At 46.5% G+C, this 23,214-nt stretch overlaps 1 protein-coding gene across 3 annotated transcripts in view; it reads left to right on the forward strand.

The window, feature by feature from the left end:
• Positions 1–22,566, forward strand: part of NPR1 (natriuretic peptide receptor 1) — a 288,426-nt gene extending 265,860 nt beyond the window's left edge. For 2 of the 3 annotated variants that reach the window (XM_069768091.1, XM_069768105.1), the window contains 11 exons: positions 1,635–1,706; positions 1,784–1,943; positions 2,382–2,537; positions 2,618–2,786; positions 3,553–3,699; positions 3,877–4,000; positions 4,208–4,276; positions 4,360–4,534; positions 20,085–20,183; positions 20,462–20,553; positions 20,642–22,566. In XM_069768091.1, the coding sequence (XP_069624192.1) occupies positions 1,635–1,706; positions 1,784–1,943; positions 2,382–2,537; positions 2,618–2,786; positions 3,553–3,699; positions 3,877–4,000; positions 4,208–4,276; positions 4,360–4,534; positions 20,085–20,183; positions 20,462–20,553; positions 20,642–20,704 (1,326 nt within the window). In that variant the 3' untranslated portion in view covers positions 20,705–22,566. The remainder of the gene's footprint in view (positions 1–1,634; positions 1,707–1,783; positions 1,944–2,381; positions 2,538–2,617; positions 2,787–3,552; positions 3,700–3,876; positions 4,001–4,207; positions 4,277–4,359; positions 4,535–20,084; positions 20,184–20,461; positions 20,554–20,641) is intronic. The other variant, XM_069768098.1, reaches the window with a different exon arrangement.
• Positions 22,567–23,214: the final 648 nt, after the last annotated feature.

Raw genomic sequence — 23,214 nt, forward strand, 5'->3', positions numbered from 1 at the left:
ACCTTTTCCCACATATCATGCTTCAAACATAAAGATACAAATGTAAATTGTTGGTGAAGAATCAACAACAAGTGGAACACAATTGTGAAGTTGAACTAAATTTATTGGTTATTTTAAATTATTGTGGAAATTCAAAAACTGAAAAGTGGGGCGTGCAATATTATTTGGCCCCTTTAACTTAATACTTTGTTTCGCCACCTATGGATTCGATTAAGGCTGCAAGTCGCTTGGGGTATGTCTCTATCAGTTTTTGAAATCAAGAGACTGAAATTCTTGCCCATTCTTCCTTGGCAAACAGCTCGAGCTCAGTGAGGTTTGAGGAGATCGTTTGTGAACAGCAGTTTTCAGCTCTTTCCACAGATTCTCGATTGGCTTGAGGTCTGGACTTTGACTTTGCCATTCTAACACCTGGATATGTTTATTTGTGAACCATTTCATTGTAGAATTTGCTTTATGTTTGGGATCATAGTCTTGTTGGAATACAAATCTCCGTCCCAGTCTCAGGTCTTTTGCAGACTCCAACAGGTTTTCTTCAAGAATGGTCCTGTATTTGGCTCCATCCATCTTCCCATTAATTTTAACCATCTTCCCTGTCCCTGCTGAAGAAAAGCAGGCCCAAACCATGATGCTGCCACCACCATGTTTGACAGTGGGGATGGTGTGTTCAGGGTGATGAGCCATGTCGCCTTTACGCCAAACATATCGTTTGGCATTGTTGCCAAAAAGCTCGACTTTGGTGTGCTCTGGTTTGCTCTGACCAGAGCACCTTCTTCCACATATTTGGTGTGTCTCCCAGATGGCTTGTTGCAAACTTTAAACTAAACTTTTTATGGATATCTTTGAAAAATGGCTTTCTTCTTGCCACTCTTCCATAAAGGCCAGATTTGTGCAGTGTATGACTGATTGTTGTCCTATGGACAGACTGTCCCACCTCAGCTGTAGATCTCTGCAGTTCATCCAGAGTGATCATGGGCCTCTTGGCTGCATCTCTGATCAGTCGTCTCCTTGTTTGAGATGAAGGTTTAGAGGGACGGCCGGGTCTTGGTAGATTTGCAGTGGTATGATACTCCTTCCATTTCAATATGATCGCTTGCACAGTGCTCTGTGGGATGTTTAAAGTTTTGGAAATCATTTTGTATCCAAATTTGGCTTTAAACTTTTTCAAAACAGTATCACGGACCTGCATGTTGTGTTCCTTGGTCTTCATGATGCTCTCTGTGCTTCAATCAGAACCCTGAGACTATCACAGAGAAGGTGCGTTTATACGGAGACTTGATTACACACATGTGGATTATATTTATCATCATTGGATCATTCAGAGATCCACAATGAACTTCTGGAGTGTGTTTGCTGCACTGAAATTAAAGGGGCAGAATAATATTGCACGCCCCACTTTTCAGTTTTTGAATGTCCACAATAATTTTAAATAACCAATACATTTTGTTCAACTTCACAATTGTGTTCCACTTGTTGATTCTTCACTAAAAATTTATATTTGGTATCTTTATGTTTGAAGCATGATATATGGGAAAAGGTTGAAAAGTGTCAGGGGACCGAATACTTTCGCAAGGCACTGTATATCAACATCATGCATAGAATGTAGGAAGATATGATAACTGATACTGTTTCCCTAGGACATTCTAGAAAATGAGAGCATCACCCTGGACTGGATGTTCAGATATTCACTGATTAATGATATTGTGAAGGTGAGGACTCGATGATTTGGGAGGGGACAAGCTATGTAAGCTCCCAAATTTTCCAACTTTGACTGTTTTCCCTCCAGGGGATGCTTTTTCTCCACAACAGTGTCATTGCGTCTCATGGAAACCTGAAGTCGTCCAACTGTGTGGTGGACAGTCGCTTCGTGCTGAAGATCACGGATTATGGCCTGGCTACTTTCCGCAGTGCTGTTGACTCGGAGGACTCCCATGCTTTCTTTGCGAGTAAGAAATTTTCTGTAGGATGAGCCTTTGCTGCAAAGTCAGATAATTGTTCCTACGGATGTAAACTTGCTCATTTGCATAGACTGAAATGTCATCGATGGTTACGATGGTTCAATCTTCAGTCAGACTTCTTACATAACTGCACTATGTATGGCTCTGGGAAGAATACGATCAAGCAGCTTCTGTGAGACAGATGTTCAGGATGTGGAGGGAGCCAAAAGGTAGCATAAGGTGACGAAAGCACAAACCGATGGCAAGTTTGTATCTAAAGTATTGGTAAACATGAATATTTAGGTCAGCGACTAATAAGCGTTGCAGTCAGGAGAGTTAGGTGAGGACAGAAGGTTAGTTCAGAACTATAACAATCAACTTCTGTTCTCCTAATTTGTTGTAAATTCCTGATGGGAAGTACTCATCATTGGTACACATTTCCTATAGAGAAACTATGGACAGCACCGGAGATTCTGCGCCTAGAGTCACCAAGTCCACAGGGCAGTCAGAAAGGAGACGTCTACAGCTTTGGCATCATATTGCAAGAGATTGCACTTAGAAATGGCGTCTTCTACATGGACAGCGGAGATTACAGCCCTAAAGGTGCATCCAACAACAATTTGAGGCCAAAGGTAGGCTGCTCTTCCTTCTTTCTATACTTACCTAATTTTTCTTTTCCCTAGAAATCATAGAAAGACTACGAAGCCGAGAGAAGCCATATTTCAGGCCATCTACCAACCTTTACTGTCATATTCAGGAGTTGGGGATCCTTATGCAACGATGCTGGGCAGAGGACTCATTAGACAGACCTGACTTTAACCAGATCAAAGTTTTACTACGAAAGTTCAACAGGTGAAGCATCAACCTTGTCCCAAACATCTTCTGGGATAATTTTCAATCTTAAACTTTCGGTCGACTTTAAAATCCTACTTTTGTGTACTAGAGATGTGGATTGTTGATGCCATAATCTGTTTAATAATGGCTAGATTTGGGTGATGCATTAGTAGTGTAGTAATTAATGGATTAAAGGGTCATTCCCAGAATTTGTCAAGGTGTGTCAGGGTAGAGGACACAGAGACGGCGTGAGTAGGAGCAAAGTAAAAAAGAAAATCATTTACAATACTCAGTAGATAAATGCCAGTCAAATCCAATCAATTTTGGCAGAATCAAACCACCATCCTGACTCTCTCCCAACATATGCTCACCATGCTAAAAGGAGAAATAGCCGTCTTCGGACGACAGCTACCTCGTGCATATGGCCAGCTTAGGATCCAGAAGTACCAGAAGAACAGGTACCAGAGGAGAACACGGAGGGTGAGGCAGAGGTGATAGTCAAAACCAGAAGCACAAGGAATGACAGGCAGGCCTGGGGTATAAACTTCAATCTGCAGGCAAGACAGGAGGATTCCCCCCCAAAAGGCTGGCAGGCCTGAAGTCTTCTTCAGGAACCAGTTGGCTGATGCTCTCTTTAGGAGCTGGTTCTCTTTCTGCTTTATCTTAGCTCATAGTAAATATAGTAATAAAATATATCGAGAATGAAGAATACAACATATGCAGACTATGCTTTCTCTTCTCCAGAATAAACTCTTGCTTTCCTTGTTGTTTTCTTTCCCTGTAGAGAAAACAGCAGTAACATCCTGGACAATCTGCTCTCTCGCATGGAACAGTACGCTAATAACTTGGAAGAGCTAGTAGAAGACAGGACACAGGCGTACCTGGAGGAGAAACGTAAGGCCGAGGCTCTTCTGTACCAGATCCTGCCTCAGTAAGTATCAGAAGCACCTACTAGGTATCCACGTCTGGATATTCTTAAATGGATATAATTTCATATTTCAACCATGGACCTGACAGAACTGAAAAGTTCCTCAATTTCTGCATCCAATAATTTTCTTTCTTTGCTAAATAATCCTTTTTTTCCCCCTCATTTCTCTCCATTATTCAGCTCTGTAGCCGAACAGCTCAAAAGAGGGGAAACTGTTCAGGCTGAAGCCTTTGACAGCGTTACCATTTATTTCAGTGATATTGTGGGATTCACGGCTCTGTCTGCCGAGAGCACACCGATGCAGGTAGTTAACATCTCGGTGGCTAAAGTTTTAGCGTACCATGGTCATGCAGTGTAATTTACTGCCACAGCTAAATTCTGCGCAATGATTGTCAGAAGTATGCCAAATCAAAGACAGTGGTACAAGCTGTGTAGCTTACGCTAGTTCAAAGTTTACTTTACACCATTATTTTGCCCTCCAAAATGATGTTGTCACCTCCTCTTCTCCCAGGTCGTCACTCTACTGAATGATTTATACACCTGCTTCGATGCCATAATAGACAACTTTGATGTGTACAAGGTGGGATACACAGCCTGTGTTTTCATAAGGAATAAGGAACAGTCAATGGACCTTCATCATTTCTCTGCTTTCATATCCTCCAGGTGGAGACGATAGGAGATGCTTATATGGTGGTCTCTGGGCTCCCAGTTCGTAATGGGAAACTCCACACCCGTGAGATATCCAGGATGTCTCTTGCTTTACTTGATGCTGTCAAGACTTTTAAGATTCGCCATCGTCCTGACCAACAGCTGAGGCTTCGTATAGGAATTCATACGGGTGAGTCGAGAGAGCGATTTTCTGTGATGACCTTCCCAATTTAAGTTTTGTGTCATATTTGTCACATCTGCTCTTCCTGCCGCTGTGCCTTCTCCCGGTCCCCGGCATATTTACTCGTCCCGGCGCGCTCCTGGAGTGAGCGCGCGTCACCCAATCTCTTCACTTCCTCTTTTGCCACCGGCTCCTGGGTCTCGTCAGGTGTGCGTGCGCACCTCGCATTCCAGCCTCAGCAGCGCATGCGCACTTCCTCGGGCTTGTCTGCGGTCGCTCCGTTCCTCCACTCTATGATGCAGGAGGATCCTGACCCGGAAGTCCTGCAGCACGCACCCTATTTCAGGTAGCCTCTCCTCCTGCTCTGTGTATGACTGTCAATTGTGTTTCACGCTTGATCCAGACTTCACGCTTCCCTGCATTCTCCTGTCTACCTAACTGTCTGAACTGCCTTGCGCTCTGCCTTGTATCCTGTGCCACCCTACCTTGTGACCTTTGTGTTCTCTCCTAGTGCCGTCTGTCTCAGCCTGCTCCTTCCCTTTCCTGTGTCTCCTGTCCCTCCTGAGTGTTCCTCCTCTGTCATCCTCTTTCGGATATTTGGCAGCCTTCCCTGTGGTTCCCAGTCTCTGCTACCTGTTCCCAGTCTGTCTTTCGCTTGTGTCTCCTACCTCCTGTCCCCGGATATCAGCTTCTGCGGCAATAGTCTCCCCTGGGCCTGCCCCTGCTCCCTGTATAGGGGGTGGTCCACTAGGCCAGCTCACCCTTGGGAGGTTCGTTGTCATGGTCCTGCGGGTTCACCTTAGGAGTTCCACAAGTCTCACAGTACAGTCAGGCCATGGACCCCGCTGGTACCCTGTCCCCAACTCAAAAGGAACTGCTGTTCCTACGGGAAAATCAGACGAGGATTATGACCTTCCTGAAAACCATGGAGTCCTGTGTTGTGAATTCTGCTCTTAGGCTCCCTCCGGTGGTTATGTGTGGTAGTGCTGCTGTTTTTGGATCGCAGCATTTATCAGGTGTGTTCACTTTTTGCAATTTGGACTCAACTATTTAGTCCTGCTTGATCCTTTAGTCAGTGCCAGTTGTCCATTGTTTTTGGAGGATTCACATCCCTTTCTGGTCTCTCCTGTTTGCTGTGCTTTTCATCAAAGATAAGTCCTGGCTTTGTTTTTGCTGTCCACTGTTGTGAGTTCTGTTTTTGGGCTCCCTCTGGTGGTTACTGATGGTACTGGGTGACTTGTCTTTCCTGGGTCTCTGGGTTCCACCTGTTCCATCAGGATATGGGAGTTTCCTATTTAACCTGGCTTTGCTGGCATTTCCTCGCCGGTTATCAATGTATCCAGTGTGTCTTGTTACCGCTGCTCCCTGCTCCTAGAACCTTCTGGTCAAGCTAAGTTTGGATTTTCCTGTTTTGGTGTTTTGCTTTATTTGGTTTTTAGTCCAGCCTGCAGATATGTGATTCTTGCTGCTGGTTGCTCTAGTGGGCTGAAATTGCTCCTCATGTACCATGAGTTGGCACATGAGTTCAAGTAATTTCAGGATGGTTTTTTGAAGGGTTTTTCGCTGACCGCGCAGTTCACTTTTGTATCCTCTGCTATCTAGCTTTAGCGGGCCTCATTTTGCTGAAACTGTTTTCATACTGCGTATGTGCTTTCCTCTCATTTCACCGTCATTATATGTGGGGGGCTGCTATTTCTGTGGGGGATTTCTCTGGAGGCAAGAGAGGTCTGTGTTTCTTCTAATAGGGGAAGTTAGATCTTCGGCTGGAGCGAGACGTCTAGGATCATCGTAGGCACGTTCCCCGGCTACTTTTATTTGTGTGTTAGGTTCAGGGTCGCGGTCAGCTCAGGTTCCATCGCCCTAGAGCTTGTTTGTATCTGTGCTTGTCCTTTAGTGATCCCCTGCCATTGGGATCATGACAGTCCACATGCTGTGGGCCTTATAGTTCTGTGTATTTTCTTGTCCAGCTTGCCTGTGTAAGGATTTTTTGCAGCCAAGCGGTATCTCTGGAGATGCAGATATACCCTCCATGTTTTTAGTCAGATGTGGAGTTTTGTATTTTCTGTGGTGGATATTTTCTAGTGTTTTAATACTGACCGCATAGTTCTCTGTCCTATTCTTTCTTTTTAGCTAGTAAGGCCTCCTTTGCTAATCCTGATTTCAGTCCGCGTTTGTCATTTCCCTCTCCTCTCACAGTCAATATTTGTGGGGGCTGTCTATCCTTTGGGGATTTTCTCTGAGGCAAGATAGTTTTCCCGTTACTATCTTTAGGGGAAGTTAGTCCTTAGGCTGTGTCAAGGTGTCTAGGGAGCGTTTGGTACATCCCACGGCTATTTCTAGTTGCGCTGCTAAGTTCAGGGTTTGCGGTCAGTACAGGTACCACCTTCTCCAGAGTACGTCTCATGCTGCTCCTAGGCCACCAGATCATAACAGTACAACTGGCCAACAATGAGTTAATTGCATCTCAAAAGAAGGGAGGAAAGGTTTTGAGCCATTTTTTTTTTTCCTTAGCCTGTTTTGTCTTTTCCTCCCTCTTAATTTCTGGGTGGCTGCGGAACCTAGTAATAACATGAATGTTCAGGAGTTAGTTTCTCGTGTGGATCAGCTTGCTGCTAGGGTACAGGGTATTTCAGACTATATTGTTCAGACTCCTGCCTTAGAACCTAAGATTCCCACTCCTGATTTATTCTTTGGTGACAGATCCAAATTTTTGAGTTTCAAAAATAACTAAAAACTGTTTTTTGCATTAAGACCCCGGTCCTCTGGTGATCCCATTCAGCAGGTTAAAATCATCATATCCCTGCTGCGTGGTGACCCACAGGATTGGGCATTTTCCCTGGAAACTGGCAATCCTGCTTTGCTTAATGTTGATTCTTTCTTTCAAGCATTGGGGTTATTGTATGATGAGCCTAATTCTGTTGATCAAGCTGAGAAGATCTTGTTGGCCCTGTGTCAGGGTCAAGAAGCGGCAGAATCGTATTGCCAGAAATTTAGAAAATGGTCTGTACTGACTAAATGGAATGAGGATGCCTTGGCGGCAATTTTCAGAAAGGGTCTTTCTGAATCCGTTAAAGATGTTATGGTGGGGTTCCCCACGCCTGCTGGTCTGAGTGATTCTATGTCTCTGGCCATTCAGATTGATCGGCGCTTGCGCGAGCGCAGAGTTGTGCACACTGTGGCGTTGTCCTCTGAGCGGAGCCCTGAGCCTATGCAGTGTGATAGGATTTTGTCTAGAGCTGAACGACAAAGATTCAGGCGTCAGAATAGGTTGTGTTTTTACTGCGGCGATTCTGCTCATGTTATTTCTGATTGCCCTAAGTGTACAAAGAGAATCGCTAGTTCTGTTACCATCAGTACTGTACAACCTAAATTTCTGTTATCTGTGACCTTGATCTGCTCATTATCATCATTTTCTGTCATGGCATTTGTGGATTCAGGCGCCGCTCTGAACTTAATGGACTTAGAATTTGCCAGACGTTGTGGTTTCCCCTTGCAGCCTTTGCAGAACCCTATACCCTTAAGGGGTATTGATGCTACACCGTTGGCTAAAAATAAACCTCAGTTTTGGACACAGCTGACCATGCGCATGGCGCCAGCCCATCAGGAAGATTGTCGTTTTCTGGTGTTGCATAATTTGCATGATGATATTGTGCTGGGTTTTCCATGGTTACAGGTACATAATCCGGTGTTAGATTGGAGATCTATGTCTGTGACTAGTTGGGGTTGTCAGGGGGTTCATGGTCACGTTCCTTTAATGTCAATTTCCTCTTCCCCCTCTTCTGAAGCTCCTGAGTTTTTGTCAGATTTCCAGGATGTATTCGATGAGCCCAAATCCAGTTCCCTTCCACCGCATAGGGACTGTGATTGTGCTATTGACTTGATTCCAGGTTGTAAGTTCCCTAAGGGCCGACTTTTCAACCTGTCTGTGCCAGAAAATGCCGCCATGTGGAGCTATATTAAGGAATCTTTGGAGAAGGGGCATATTCAGCCATCTTCTTCACCATTGGGAGCAGGTTTTTTTTTGTTGCCAAGAAGGATGGCTCCTTGAGATACTGTATTGATTATCGCCTCTTGAATAAGATCACGGTCAAATTTCAATACCATTTGCCTTTGCTTACTGATTTGTTTGCTAGGATTAAGGGGGCTAGCTGGTTTACTAAGATTGACCTTCGAGGGGCATATAATCTTATTCGTATTAAGCAGGGTGACGAATGGAAAACTGCATTTAATACGCCTGAAGGCCATTTTGAATACCTTGTGATGCCATTCGGACTCTCTAATGCCCCATCTGTGTTCCAATCCTTCATGCATGATATCTTTCGGAGTTATCTTGATAAATTCATGGTTATATATTTGGATGATATTTTGATTTTTTCCGATGATTGGGAGTCTCATGTGAAACAGGTCAGGATGGTATTTCAGATCCTCCGTAATAATGCTTTATTTGTGAAGGGGTCGAAGTGCCTCTTTGGAGTGCAGAAGGTTTCTTTTTTGGGCTTCATTTTTTCTCCCTCATCTATAGAAACGGATCCGGTTAAGGTTCAGGCCATTCATGATTGGATTCAGCCCACATCTGTGAAGAGCCTTCAGAAATTCTTGGGCTGTGCTAATTTTTATCGTCGTTTCATTGCCAACTTCTCCAGTGTGGTTAAACCTCGGACCGATTTGACGAAGAAAGGCGCTGATGTGACGAATTGGTCCTCCGCGGCTGTTTCTGCCTTTCAGGAGCTTAAACGCCGATTTACTTCTGCCCCTGTGTTGCGTCAGCCGGATATTTCTCTTCCATTTCAGATTGAGGTTGACGCGTCTGAGATTGGGGCAGGGGCCATTTTGTCTCAGAGGAATTCTGATGGTTCCTTGATGAAACCGTGTGCCTTCTTTTCTCGGAAGTTTTCGCCTGCGGAACGCAATTATGATGTCGGCAATCAGGAGTTGTTGGCTATGAAGTGGGCATTTGAGGAGTGGCGACATTGGCTTGAGGGGGCCAAGCACCATATTGTGGTCCTGACCGATCATAAGAATCTGATTTACCTCGAGTCTGCCAAACGGCTGAATCCTAGACAGGCTCGATGGTCCCTGTTTTCTCCCGTTTTGATTTTGTGGTCTCGTACATTCCTGGTACTAAGAATGTTAAGGCGGATGCCCTCTCTAGGAGTTTTTTTCCTGATTCCCCTGGGGTTCTTGAGCCGGTCGGCATTCTGAAGGAAGGGGTGATTCTTTCTACCATCTCCCCTGATTTACGACGGGTTCTTCAGGAATTTCAGGCTAATAAACCTGACCGCTGTCCAGTGGGGAAACTGTTTGTTCCTGATAGATGGACTAGTAAAGTGATTTCTGAGGTTCATTGTTCTGTGTTGGCTGGCCATCCTGGGATTTTTGGTACCAGAGATTTGGTTGGTAGGTCCTTTTGGTGGCTTTCTTTGTCGTGTTATGTGCGTTCTTTTGTGCAGTCCTGTGGGATTTGTGCGCGGGCCAAGCCTTCCTGTTCCCACGCTAGTGGGTTGCTTCTGCCTTTGCCGGTCCCTGAGAGACCTTGGACGCATATTTCTATGGATTTAATTTCAGAGCTTCTGGTTTCCCAGAGGATGTCTGTTATCTGGGTGGTTTGTGACCGGTTTTCTAAGATGGTTCATTTGGTACCTTTGCCTAAATTGCCTTCCTCTTCTGATTTGGTTCCATTGTTTTTTCAGCATGTGGTTCGCTTGCATGGCATTCCGGAGAATATTGTGTCCGATAGAGGTTCCCAGTTTGTTTCTAGGTTTTGGCGGACCTTTTGTGCTAGGCTGGGTATTGATTTGTCTTTTTCTTCCGCATTTCATCCTCAGACAAATGGCCAAACCGAGCGAACTAATCAGACTTTGGAAACTTATTTGAGATGCTTTGTGTCTGCTGATCAGGATGATTGGGTGGCTTTCTTGCCATTGGCTGAGTTTGCCCTTAATAATCGGGCTAGTTCTGCTACCTTGGTTTCGCCTTTTTTTTGTAATTTTGGTTTTCATCCTCGTTTTTCTTCAGGGCAGGTTGAGCCTTCTGATTGTCCTGGTGTGGATTATGTGGTTGACAGGCTGCAGCAGATTTGGGCTCATGTGGTGGACAATTTGGTATTGTCTCAGGAGGAGGCTCAGCGTTTTGCTAACCGTCGTCGGTGTGTTGGTTCCCGGCTTCGGGTTGGGGATTTGGTCTGGTTGTCTTCCCGTCATGTTCCTATGAAGGTTTCTTCCCCCAAGTTCAAGCCTCGGTTTATTGGTCCTTATAGGATTTCTGAGATTATCAATCCAGTGTCTTTTCGTTTGGCCCTTCCAGCCTCTTTTACCATCCATAATGTTTTCCATAGATCTTTGTTGCGAAGTATGTGGTGCCCGTTGTTCCCTCTGTTGATCCTCCGGCCCCGGTGTTGATTGATGGAGAGTTGGAGTATGTGGTTGAGAAGATTTTGGATTCTCGTTTTTCGAGGCGGAAGCTTCAGTATCTGGTCAAATGGAAGGGTTATGGCCAGGAGGATAATTCTTGGGTTGTTGCCTCCAATGTTCATGCTGATGATTTGGTTCGTGCCTTTCATTTGGCTCGTCCTGATCGGCCTGGGGACTCTGGTGTGGGTTCGGTGACCCCTCCTCAAGGGGGGGGGGGTACTGTTGTGAATTCTGCTCTTGGGCTCCCTCCGGTGGTTATGAGTGGTAGTGCTGCTGTTTTTGGATCGCAGCATTTATCAGGTGTGTTCACTTTTTGCAATTTGGACTCAGCTATTTAGTCCTGCTTGATCCTTTAGTCAGTGCCAGTTGTCCATTGTTTTTGGAGATTCACATCCCTTTCTGGTCTCTCCTGTTTGCTGTGCTTTTCATCAAAGATAAGTCCTGGCTTTGTTTTTGCTGTCCACATGCTGTGGGCCTTATAGTTCTGTGTATTTTCATGTTTTTTCTTGTCCAGCTTGCCTGTGTAAGGATTTTTTGCAGCCAAGCGGTATCTCTGGAGATGCAGATATACCCTCCATGTCTTTAGTCAGATGTGGAGTTTTGTATTTTCTGTGGTGGATATTTTCTAGTGTTTTAATACTGACCGCATAGTTCTCTGTCCTATTCTTTCTTTTTAGCTAGTAAGGCCTCCTTTGCTAAACCTGATTTCAGTCTGCGTTTGTCATTTCCCTCTCCTCTCACAGTCAATATTTGTGGGGGGCTGTCTATCCTTTGGGGATTTTCTCTGAGGCAAGATAGTTTTCCCGTTTCTATCTTTAGGGGAAGTTAGTCCTTAGGCTGTGTCGAGGTGTCTAGGGAGCGTTAGGTACATCCCACGGCTATTTCTAGTTGCGCTGCTAAGTTCAGTGTTTGCGGTCAGTACAGGTACCACCTTCTCCAGAGTACGTCTCATGCTGCTCCTAGGCCACCAGATCATAACATCCTGTCCAGGGGTGGATTAAGGGTAGCCAGAGCCCCGGGCTGTTCAGAAACTGTGGGCCCCCCCGGTCATGTGACGGGGGTCATGTGACGGGGGTCATGTGACTGGGGTCATGTTATACCTGAACCAGATTATTCCAGAAAAATGGCCGGGCCCTACTCTACTTTAACCTATTAAATATTTTTTTAAAATATGCAATACAATTTAGGTATATTTTGACCAATATCACAAACAAGGAACAAATACCACCGAAGCATGACCAGACCACAAATTACAACCACAGTGATCGAATAATATCACATACAAGGAACACCGCACCATGTCAAGACCACATATTACCACCACCTGGTGACCAAATAGCACATACAAGGGACAAATACCACAACACCAGTTCCAGACCACATATTACCACCACATAGTGACTGAATACTACAATACTGATCAGTAATAAAAAAAAATCAACAACACAATACTATCACCATAAGTGCCAGTTATTCACAGGAGATCTGTACTTAGTATGCAATGTCTGTGTAGAAGTAATACAGAGATCACTGGTGACATTGTACACAGGACCTCTGTATATAGTATACAGTGTATAGTGTCAGTGTATAGGTAACACTGACTCACCAGTGACGTCTCTAGGTGAAGTCCTTCATCTTTCATCCAGCACAGACCGCCATCAATTCTTCCAGCCAAGACTCATTTCTGCAGGAAATAACACAGTTATCTCAAGCTCCACTTGCAGAACACATTACTTAATTTTTCACATCTTCTACATTACACCACATGAAGAAAAAAAGGCGACATAGTGTCACTCTACACAGTAACGGACCACCCCCCCCCCATTTAAAACAGTATACTCAAAAAATAAATGCGGTTTTAGACACCTGCGGATTTTTAATATGGAGCAGGTGCCAAACCGCTGCGGATTCCGCACAAAGAATTGACATGCTGCGGAAAATAAACCGCAGCGTTTCCGCGCGTTTTTTTTCCGCAGCATGTGCACAGCGTTTTTTGTTTTCCATAGGTTAACATTGTACTGTACACCACATGGAAAACCGATGCGGATCCGCAGCGTCATAACTGCTGCGGATCCGCAGCAAAAACCGCAACGTGTGCACATACCCTAATCCTGAACGTGGAAACATACCCTAAGAGCCTTTATTCCCCCTGCAATATACAGTGCGTGTGATATGTATGATAGATCTCTATACATAGTGTGTGGTGATGTGACATATCTCTGGAAGGTTAGCCTATTCTTCAGCTATAAGGCCTGATGCACAGTGTCCTACTGACCCCCTGCAGAGAAGGATGAGGCTGCTGTGTCCCATCTGCCCCCTGACAGGACTCAGCAGCTCCACTCTGAAAGTTTTTCAGAGCAGTTTGGAGAGACACCTGTGGGAATCTTCAGAGAGAGCTGCTGTGTCCTGTGAGGGGCAGAGTGGGCTCAGCAGCCTTATGCTTCTCTGCAGGAGGTGGGGGAGGGGGTCACCAGCACAGACTGCGCTGTGCTCTTATCTCCATCTATAGACAGGGGTCAGGACATAGTAATCCTCAGTGAGCGGCTGCTGTGCTGATAGTATGGACAGCGGCCAGCTCACTGATGATGCGTCTGCTTGCTGCAGGGACTGGACTACTGCAGGCAGCCTGTCCTCACACCGTCCATACACCTCACCACTGTCACCAGCTCAGGCTCACACACTCACCGGGGGCTGCGCTGCTCACTGACTGACTGTGAGGAGAGAAATGGAATGCTGCACTGAGCCCGCGCTCAGCAGGGATTGGATGGTGGAGTCCCGCCCTCCTGTGGCTCTGACTGGCTGCTTCAGCACAGTCATCTGTCACAGTGACGCTCCTCCTCCTCCCTCCTCACATTGCTGCTGCTTATTAAACTGACGCTGGGGGGGCCCATAAACCAGTAAGGGACGGGTAATAATGCCCTGATGGCGGGCGGCGGCCAATCTGTGCGGTAGCCCAGGGCCCCCCCACACCACTGGGCCCTGGGATACCGCCCAGATTGACCCTCTTATAATCCGCCCCTGATCCTGTCTCTCAGCCTTTTTGGCCTCCGACCCGGGGAGTGCATCCCATCTGGCTGGTCTCCAACAGAAACTTGCCCAGCAGCGTGATACTCAGGCCCACATCCTTAATTTTATGGCATCTGTGGATGATTGTCTTCGTACTCTTCAGTCCGCCGTCTCTGTCCCTGCGCAGGCCTCAGTCCTTCACCCGCTGCCCCGCTTGGCAATACCTCCGCGGTACAGTGGTGATCCCAAATTGTGTAGAGGGTTTCTAAACCAATGCAACTAAACATTGAGCTACTGCCAATGCAGTACCCCACTGATCGAGCTAAGGTGGCCTTTGTGGTGTCCCACTTAGAGGGAGAGGCTTTAGCTTGGGTAAACCCACTCTGGGAACGTGATGACCCTTTTGTCTCTCAACTCTCCACCTTTCTTGATACTTTTCGTAAGGTATTCGACGAACCTGGTCTCTTGGCTTCTACTACCGAGTCACTTTTTAACCTCCACCAGGGTACGCTCTCTGTGGGTCAATACGCCATCCGGTTCCGTACTCTGTCGTCCGAGTTAGTTTGCAACAATGAGGCCTTGGTAGAAGCCTTTTGGCAAGTTCTCTCAGCCCAAATCAAGGATGAACTGGCGGGTCGGGACACTCCGACCTCTTTGGAGGATCTGATCTCCCAGGCAACCCGCATTGATTTGCGCTTCCAGGAGCGTTCCTGAGAGGCCGCTAGAGAGGACATTTCCCCGTCTCACCTCGGCTACCCATAGCCCCTCCTGCTCGTGCCCTGCGACAACTTCTGCTGTTCCTGCTCCGGAACCCATGCAGGTGGACCGTCTCAAGCCGGTAGAGCAACGCCGAAGAGAGAGACTCACACAAGGCCTCTGCCTCTACTGTGGGAGTGCATCCCATTTTATGCATTCCTGTCCCCTGAGACCCGGAAACCCCTCCACCTAGGACAGGTAAGAGAGGTCTCCCTAGGTGTCTGTGATTCCTCTCCACCCCTAACTCTGTCTGTTCTTTTGTATCTGGGCTCTAAGTGTTTTTCTGAATTAGCTTATATAGATTCTGGTGCGGCGGGAATCGTCATCCAGCTCAAGGCGGTTAGGAAACCACAAATTCTGGTCAGATCCCTGGAGACTTCTTGGCAGATAGCTTCGGTTGACGGCCAACCCCTGCGGGAGTCCGTTACTCAGGTCACTGAAGAGCTGGAACTACAGATCGGAGTTCTGCACCGAGAGAGGATAGTCTTCTACATGCTGCCCTCGATGTCTCACAATTCCTTTTGGACTTCTTTGGTTGAGAACCACGAGCCTATTGACTGGCAGTCTGGTGACATACTGTGTTGGGGACAGTCCTGCCAGAATAAGTGTTTGCTTCCCATCCAGCCGAAGAATTCTTCTTGGTCTACTTCGGTGTCTCCAGATTTACCATCCACCTATTGGGCTTTTGTGGACGTCTTCAATAAGAGAGAGGTGGAGACCCAACCTCTGCATTGTCCATATGATTGCCCAATCGATCTCATTCCAGGCTCCACTCAGCCCAGAGGCCGAATTTACCCGTTGTCCCCTACCGAGACTCAAGCTATGTCCGAATATGTCCGGGAGAATTTAGCCAAAGTCCTCTTTTCCCCCAGGTGCAGGTTTCTTCTTCGTCAAGAAGAAGGATGGGTCCCTCCGTCCCTGCATTGACTACCGGGGTCTCAACAATCTCACGATTAAAAAAGTACCCGCTTCCTCTCATTCCGGAGCTATTCGACCGTCTCCGGGGAGCCCGAATCTTCACTAAATTGGATCTTCGTGGGGCCTACAATCTTATTTGTATCCATCGCAGAGATGAGTGGAAGAGCGCCTTCAACACCCAGGACGGCCACTATGAGTATTTGGTCATGCCCTTTGGTTTGTGCAACGCTCCCACAGTGTTCCAGGAGTTTCGGAATGATGTCTTCCGAGATCTACTCTATTCCTGTGGGGTGGTGTACTTACAAGAATATCATCTATTTTCCCTGGATCTCGCTACCCACAGAAGAGACATCCACCAAGTCCTGTTACGTCTTAGAGAGAATCATCATTATGCCAAACCCGAGAAGTGCGTCTTCCAATAGTCTTCTCTACCATTCTTAGGTTATATCATCTGTGACTCTGGTCTGCGTATGGATCCTGGAAAAGTGTCCGCTGTGCCCAACTGGCCACGTCCTCAGGGGGCTAAGGCGATCCAATGCTTCCTTGGTTATGCTAACTACTACCGGCAGTTTATCCCACACTTTTCCAACCTGATCGCTCCTATTTCCGCCCTGACTCGCAAGGGGGCCAACCCTCATGCCTGGTCTCTTATAACCAAGAACGCTTTCCAGTCCTTGAAACAAGCCTTTGCTTCAGCCTCCGGAATCCATCGTCCAGAGACTAACAAGCCGTTCATTCTTGAGGTGGATGCTTCTGCCACCGGAGCCGATGCGGTACTTTCTCAGAGGTCTTCCTCCGGGCGGCTGACCACCTGCGGCTTCTTTTCTAAGACGTTCTTCGCCTCGGAGAGGAACTACGCCATTGGTGACAAGGAGCTGCTGGCTATCAAGTTGGTGTTGGAAGAGTGGCGGCATTTATTGGAAGGGGCTGTACATCCTTTCAAGGTCTACACTGACCACAAGAATCTGGCAATGATCCGTTCTGCACAAAGACTTAATCCTCGGCAAGCCAGATGGTCGCTTTTCTTCGCCCAATTTGACTTTGAACTGCATTTCCGTCCCGGCGATAAGAACTTTAAAGCAGACGCCTTATCCAGGTCCTTTCTGGCAGCCGATGTTGAGGAGAAACTTTCACACATCGTGGATCCTAGCAAGGTCATTCCAGTAGCACTTGTTAGCGTGACTTCCTTGCTTCCAGGTAAGACTTTTGTTCAAGAAAGCAATAGAAAGCGAGTCTTACATTGGGGTCATGCTTCCAAGCTGGCAGGCCATGTCGGCTTCAAGAAAACCCTTAAGGTACCGTTACACTAAACGACTTACCAACGATCACGACCAGCGATACGACCTGGCCGTGATCGTTGGTAAGTCGTTGTGTGGTCGCTGGGGAGCTGTCACACAGACAGCTCTCTCCAGCGACCAACGATCAGGGGAACGACTTCAGCATCGTTGAAACTGTCTTCAACGATGCTGAAGTCCCCCTGCAGCACCCGGGTAACCAGGGTAAACATCGGTACCCTGGTTACCATTGTAAAAGTAAAAAAAAAAAAACACTAGATACTCACATTCTGATGTCTGTCACGTCCCCCGCCGGCGTCCTTTAGTTTTTTTTACAATGGTAACCAGGGTAAATATCGGGTTACTAAGCGCGGCCCTGCACTTAGTAACCTGATATTTACCCTGGTTACAAGTGAACACATCGCTGGATCGGTGTCACACACGCCGATCCAGCGATGACAGCGGGTGATCAGCGACCAAAAAAAGGTCCTGATCATTCCCCACGACCAACGATCTCCCAGCAGGGGCCTGATCATTGGTCGCTGTCACACATAACGAGATCGTTAGCGGGATCGTTGCTACATCACAAAAAGCGCGACGTTGCAACGATATCGTTAACAAAATCGTTATGTGTGAAGGTACCTTTACTCTCGTGTCTCGCTACTACTGGTGGCCATCTCTTCTTCAAGACGTTCAAAGTTTTGTCGCCTCCTGTCCCTCATGTGCCAAAAACAAGGTACCTAGCCACCTACCCTCCGGTCTCTTGCACCCGCTTCCGGTTCCTTCAGCCCCTTGGCAACACATAGCAATAGACTTTATTACTGATCTGCATCGGATTTCTGGTCATACAGTTATCTTTGTAGTCATGGATTGATTTTCTAAGATGGCTCATTTCATCTCTCTGCCAGGATTACCCTTTGCACCTGAATTAGCAAGAATTTTCATCCCCCATGTTTTCCTGATTTACGGCTTTCCTCAACATATAGTTTCTCGCGGTTCTGGTGAGCCCTATGCAAGCTGATGAATGTAACACTAGACTTCTCCTCTGCCTACCATCCTCAAACTAATGGTCAGGCAGAACGCACGAATCAGATCCTGGTGACTTATCTCCGTCATTTCTCAAAACGTCGACCAGAACGATTGGTCCAGCTTGCTTCTGTCACGCGGGTACTGGGTAGACTACAGCTGATTACCCGGGCCCCTGCGATATCCCTCAGACTAAGAAAAACTCTGTCTGTCCCTCTCCCAGAATTTACACTGATGGTGTGCTTGTCTGGGCCGCCAGGCCTGACCCTGACTCCTGTTTCAGCCCTACGCTGAAACCTCCACCTGACAGGGAAAACGAAAACACGCACTACGCCGCAGACACACAGGAAAACACTATAATGTGCACAGGGCAAAACAAACACAAATATAGGAAGGAGTAATATGACAAAGGATAATACTTCACCAGATACGATATTTCTTCTCCTAGACCACCACTCCAGACCGAGATCACCAGGCACAAGACACAAGCTATAATCGGTGACGCCCAAAGTCCAGAATGACTATTTAAAGGCCACGGGCGTGACCCAGCCTCCAACCAGATTACCAGCTAGATTAACCCCAGATAACCTGGATAAAATCTAGCCGGCGCCACTGAGCGTATAGTGGACAAATATGGAATTACGCCTGTCTGTCGGACGCCCTAGTGTGAATAGCGTCCGACATGACAGCTTCCATGGGCCGAGTTTGCATACAACAACCATACTAGCAACTCCTCTTCCAAACCGCCCTTCTTTATCATCTACGGGAAACATCCGGGTGTCCCTCTGCCGGTACTCCCTGTCTCGGATGTGCCGGCGGCTGATCTTCTGTCCAAGAAGTTCTCCAGGGTCTGGCAGGAGACCAAAATCACACTTGAAAGAGACAGGATAAAAAGACATGCCGATAAGAGGCACCTGGACCCTCCATCATACCATCCTGGTGACAAAGTGTGGTTATCTTCCAGATTCATCCGTCTTAAGATTCCGTCATATAAACTGGGTCCATGGTACATCGGTCCATTTGAGGTCTTAGCTCGTATCAACGATGCTGCCTACAAGTTAAAGTTACCCGCCTCACTTTGCATTCCCAATTCTTTCCACGTTTCCCTTCTGAAGCCTGTCATACTCAACCAATTCCATGCCTCTATTGGTCACTCGCCTCAGCCTGTTTCCGCACACGATGTCTTTGAAGTTAAGGGCATTCTTGCTGTGAAGAGGTCTAAAGGTAAAACTTTCTTTTTGGTTGATTGGAAAGGCTTTGGTCCCAAGGAGAGGTCTTGGGAGCCTCGTGAGAACATCCAGGCTCCTCAAATTTTGGCTAGATTTCTTTCTAGTCTTGGGAGTAGGGGGCATAAGGAGGGGGTACTGTCACGTCTGCTCTTCCTGCCGCCGCACCTGCCGCACCTTCTCCTGGTCCCCGGCATACTTATCCGTCTCGGCGCGCTCCTGGAGTGAGCACGCGTCCCCCGATCTCTTCACTTCCTGTTTCGCTGCCGGCTCCTGGGTCTCGCCAGGTGCGCACCTCGCATTCCAGCCTCAGCAGTGCATACGCACTTCCTCAGGCTTGTTTGCGGTCGCTCTGTTCCTCCACTCTATGATCCAGGAGGACCCTACCCGAGAAGTCCTACAGCATTCACTCTATTTCAGGTAGCCTCTCCTCTTGCTCTGTGTCTGACTGTCAATTGTGTTTCACACTTCATCCAGGCTCCACGCTTCCCTCCGTTCTCCTGTCTACATAACTGTCTGAACTGCCTTGCGCTCTGCCTTGTACCCTGTGGTACCCTGTGCCACCCTACCTTGTGACCTCTCTGTGTTCTCTCCTAGTGCTGTCTGTCCCAGCCTGCTCCTTGCCTTTCCTGTGTCTCCAGTCCCTCCTGAGTGTTCGTCCTCCGTCTTCCTCTTTCGGATATTCGGCAGCCTTCCCTGTGGTTCCCAGTCTCTGCTACCTGTTCCCAGTCTGTCTTTCGCTTGTGTCTCCTACCTCCTGTCCCCGGGTATCAACTTCTGCAGCAATAGTCTCCCCTGGGCCTGCCCCTGACACTCCCTGTATAGGGGGTGGCCCACTAGGCCAGCTCACCCTTGGGATGTTCGTTGTCGCGGTCCTGCGGGTTCACCTTAGGAGTTCCACAAGTCTCACAATATTGTATCCAATACTTTGTACTCTGTATAGGTCCTGTCTGTGCTGGAGTCGTGGGCTTGAAGATGCCACGATACTGTCTTTTTGGGGACACCGTCAACACAGCTTCAAGAATGGAGTCGAATGGGGAAGGTGAGATTTTCTTTAACAGTCCATTGGAACAAACTAGCCAGAGCAAAATAGAATTTTAGGGATGATTTTAGATAATTGACACGTTTAGGTGCCCAACCTTGCCTTCACAAATCCGTTCTCAGCTAGGTCTGTAACGTCACTGAATATATTGTCTTTTCTGCTACATTGCCGGTAATGATCATGCAGGTGGCTCTTGGTTTGCAGTCAAGGTTTTCATTGTTGTATTTACCTGTCAGTCCTTCTGTTCTCTTGCCGCTAATCAATGTGATTCCTTGTAGCACTGAAGATTCACGTCTCTGCAGCCACACGGAACGTGTTAGAGGAGTTTAACTGCTTCCAACTGGACTTGCGAGGAGATGTAGAGATGAAGGTAACATACGCTTCAGATATCTATCTATCTAATTTCAAAAGTTTAGACTTTGTAACTTTCCTGAAATCCCATGAAATTGTTCCTCCAGGGCAAAGGAAAAGTGCGGACCTACTGGCTACTAGGAGAAAGAAGCAGCAGCACCCATGGTTGACTCCTTGTTTATTGTCAGTGGTGGCAAGGACTCGAGTATACTCTACAACTTTATGCCATGCTTGTGCCTCTCAGACACAGAGGACAGATATTTCCTGAGTCGAGGGATTTTAACATTAACGTGGGGTTGTGGAGCAACTTCCACACTGTGGACCAAACTCAGTGTACTGCAATAAGTTCAATGAAACTATCAACCAAATGTAGTCATGTGAGCGACCAACAAGTCTTGGCTCCCAATCCTTCACAGACACAGCAGCTTTGGGGCTATGGAGATTAATGGTAGAGAACACCACAATATCAATCAGTGCTGTACAGATTTATGCTGAACACTTGCCATTTTATACATATTCGAGTTCTCACAAAAAGTTTGCGCTGTTGTTAGCAGTAATCTCCAAGTGTATGCACTCAAATTTATGACTAAGAACAAAAAACTAAAAAAGGTGGGTAAAAGTCTAGAGAATGGTCACTCACATTACAGCTTTTCCAAACAGTTGACTAAATCCTTGGTTTGGGTAGCTAATGTCTATGAAAAGTGATACGAAGCTTTTTCCTACATTATAACATTAAAGGATAGTTACCTAGAAAATATATGCAGAAGCTTCTGTCCAAAACTTGTCATTGTCATACAAAACACACTAAAATCCACCATTGCTCACTTTAGTAGACTTGACATTGAGAAGACAATTTAGGTATTGAGCTGTTGGGCTGTCTTAACGCTTGAAGATTGTCATTGGCTGAAATATAACTGAGCCTTAACAAAGATCTTTCTTTAATTTACATGGTAAATCTTGAGCTTTATAAATGTAGAAAATGGACTAAAATCATGATACAAAATTACGCCAGAGGCCTGCCCACTGATGCTTTATGACAGAATCATTGGACTGGAAGAAATACGTAGCTTGCTGCCCTGAAACGACATGTGGACTACAAATGTGAAATGGACATTTTTATTTTACTGTTATAAATATTTCTAAACTCATTATTTTGGAGGATGAAAGTTTCTGTATTAAATGATGACAAATGTGTCACGATATGGTATGAAATATCATAAGTAGTTCTCTTGCTAGCCTGCGTGGGCTAAGCCCCCCTTCTTGGAGTGATACTGCCACAGTTTGAGCTGCAAATTCCTGGCTTTCCTTCTCTGAGAGTATGGGGGAAGAGAGGTTTTATTGCCGAATGGAATTTACGACTGACATTTCCTGTGTAAGCTCTTGTTCAGCTATACGTGAAGTAGAAACTTCAAGGATCCATGAAAGATTCTTTGTTTAGTTTTTGTTAGATATTAGGCAAACGATTTAAGCTAGAAATACGAAAATATATATTCTTATCCTCACTCGGTGTATTTACCCATCCCTTGAAACTCGGGCTTCTAACTCCGTCTGGTAAAGAAGTAGGGTTTTCTCTGTAAATATGTATCCCAGATAGGACATATTTGATCTCATTAGAATGCTCACGTTAATCCGAGATGAATGATAGGTTTGGTCTGACTCTGTCATGTTTTGTAGCGAAGTTATAGCAAGTAGATAAATTTAAGATTGAAGTACTCAGAATGTAGAGAGAGGAGGGTCTGGATAAGCCAGCCCTTCTGTGATGTCAAAGCCTTAAGGTATTAAGTTTGTGGCAGGAGCCCCAGCTCAGGCTTCTGCTGGATTTCTTCTTCTGGACTTCTTGTCCTATTGTCCTGGAAGAGCTGAGTACATCCCATGGACTGGGATGTATGGAAACTGCACTAGCCTGGGTTGCCTGTCATGCGTTGAACATGTGAGTGATACTTTTCTCATTTAAACCCTGTTTATTTCATAATTACCATTGTACATATTTGCAATTGTCTCATTTATAACATCTTTATAAAATATTTTTGATAAAGCACTGCCTAATTTTTTATGGGATATAAAATTATATATTAGTCCGTTCTCCTGTTCTAAACCGTACCCCAAGTCTCTTGAAGGGAAAATACGCTACTGTTACTGTTGTGTTGGGTTAGCTTCGGACCCGTTTAATCGAAGCTGGTGGCAGTGATACCGATAGTGTGCAGACTTTTGGGTGATGCTGAAGCGGCTGCGGGGTTAATAATTATTGTTCCTGCCTGAGTGGGAGTAGTTACCGCGTCGCTGCAGCGTGCCCAATAGCCAGTACATAGCAGGCAGCCTTTCTGGCGACTAATTACCCAGGGTGCAGTACCTAATCTGTCCTGAGAGTAAGGGGGCGCCAGAGAACTGCAAGTGTTAAGTGGAACTGTAAGCGGGATATACATAAATCCCTGCAGTTTGTGGTATATTGAAAGCAGTGGGATACCTAGAATAAGCCCCTGCTGTAAACTAAGAGGTCAATAGCCTTGTGTGTGGTTTTTCATCACATCGTGGAGTGGAGGGATAACTAAGATAAGCCCCCTGCACATGTGATCGCCGTCTGTTGGCCTAAAGTCACCTCAATCCGTGACGTAGGGGTGACGGTCACGGTGTGAATCCTGACCCATTGGTGACAGCGGTCAGGGGAATCGTGACAATATGC

This window comes from Ranitomeya imitator, chromosome 1 (assembly GCF_032444005.1).
Source record: "Ranitomeya imitator isolate aRanImi1 chromosome 1, aRanImi1.pri, whole genome shotgun sequence".
Classification (NCBI taxonomy): Eukaryota; Metazoa; Chordata; class Amphibia; order Anura; family Dendrobatidae; genus Ranitomeya; species Ranitomeya imitator.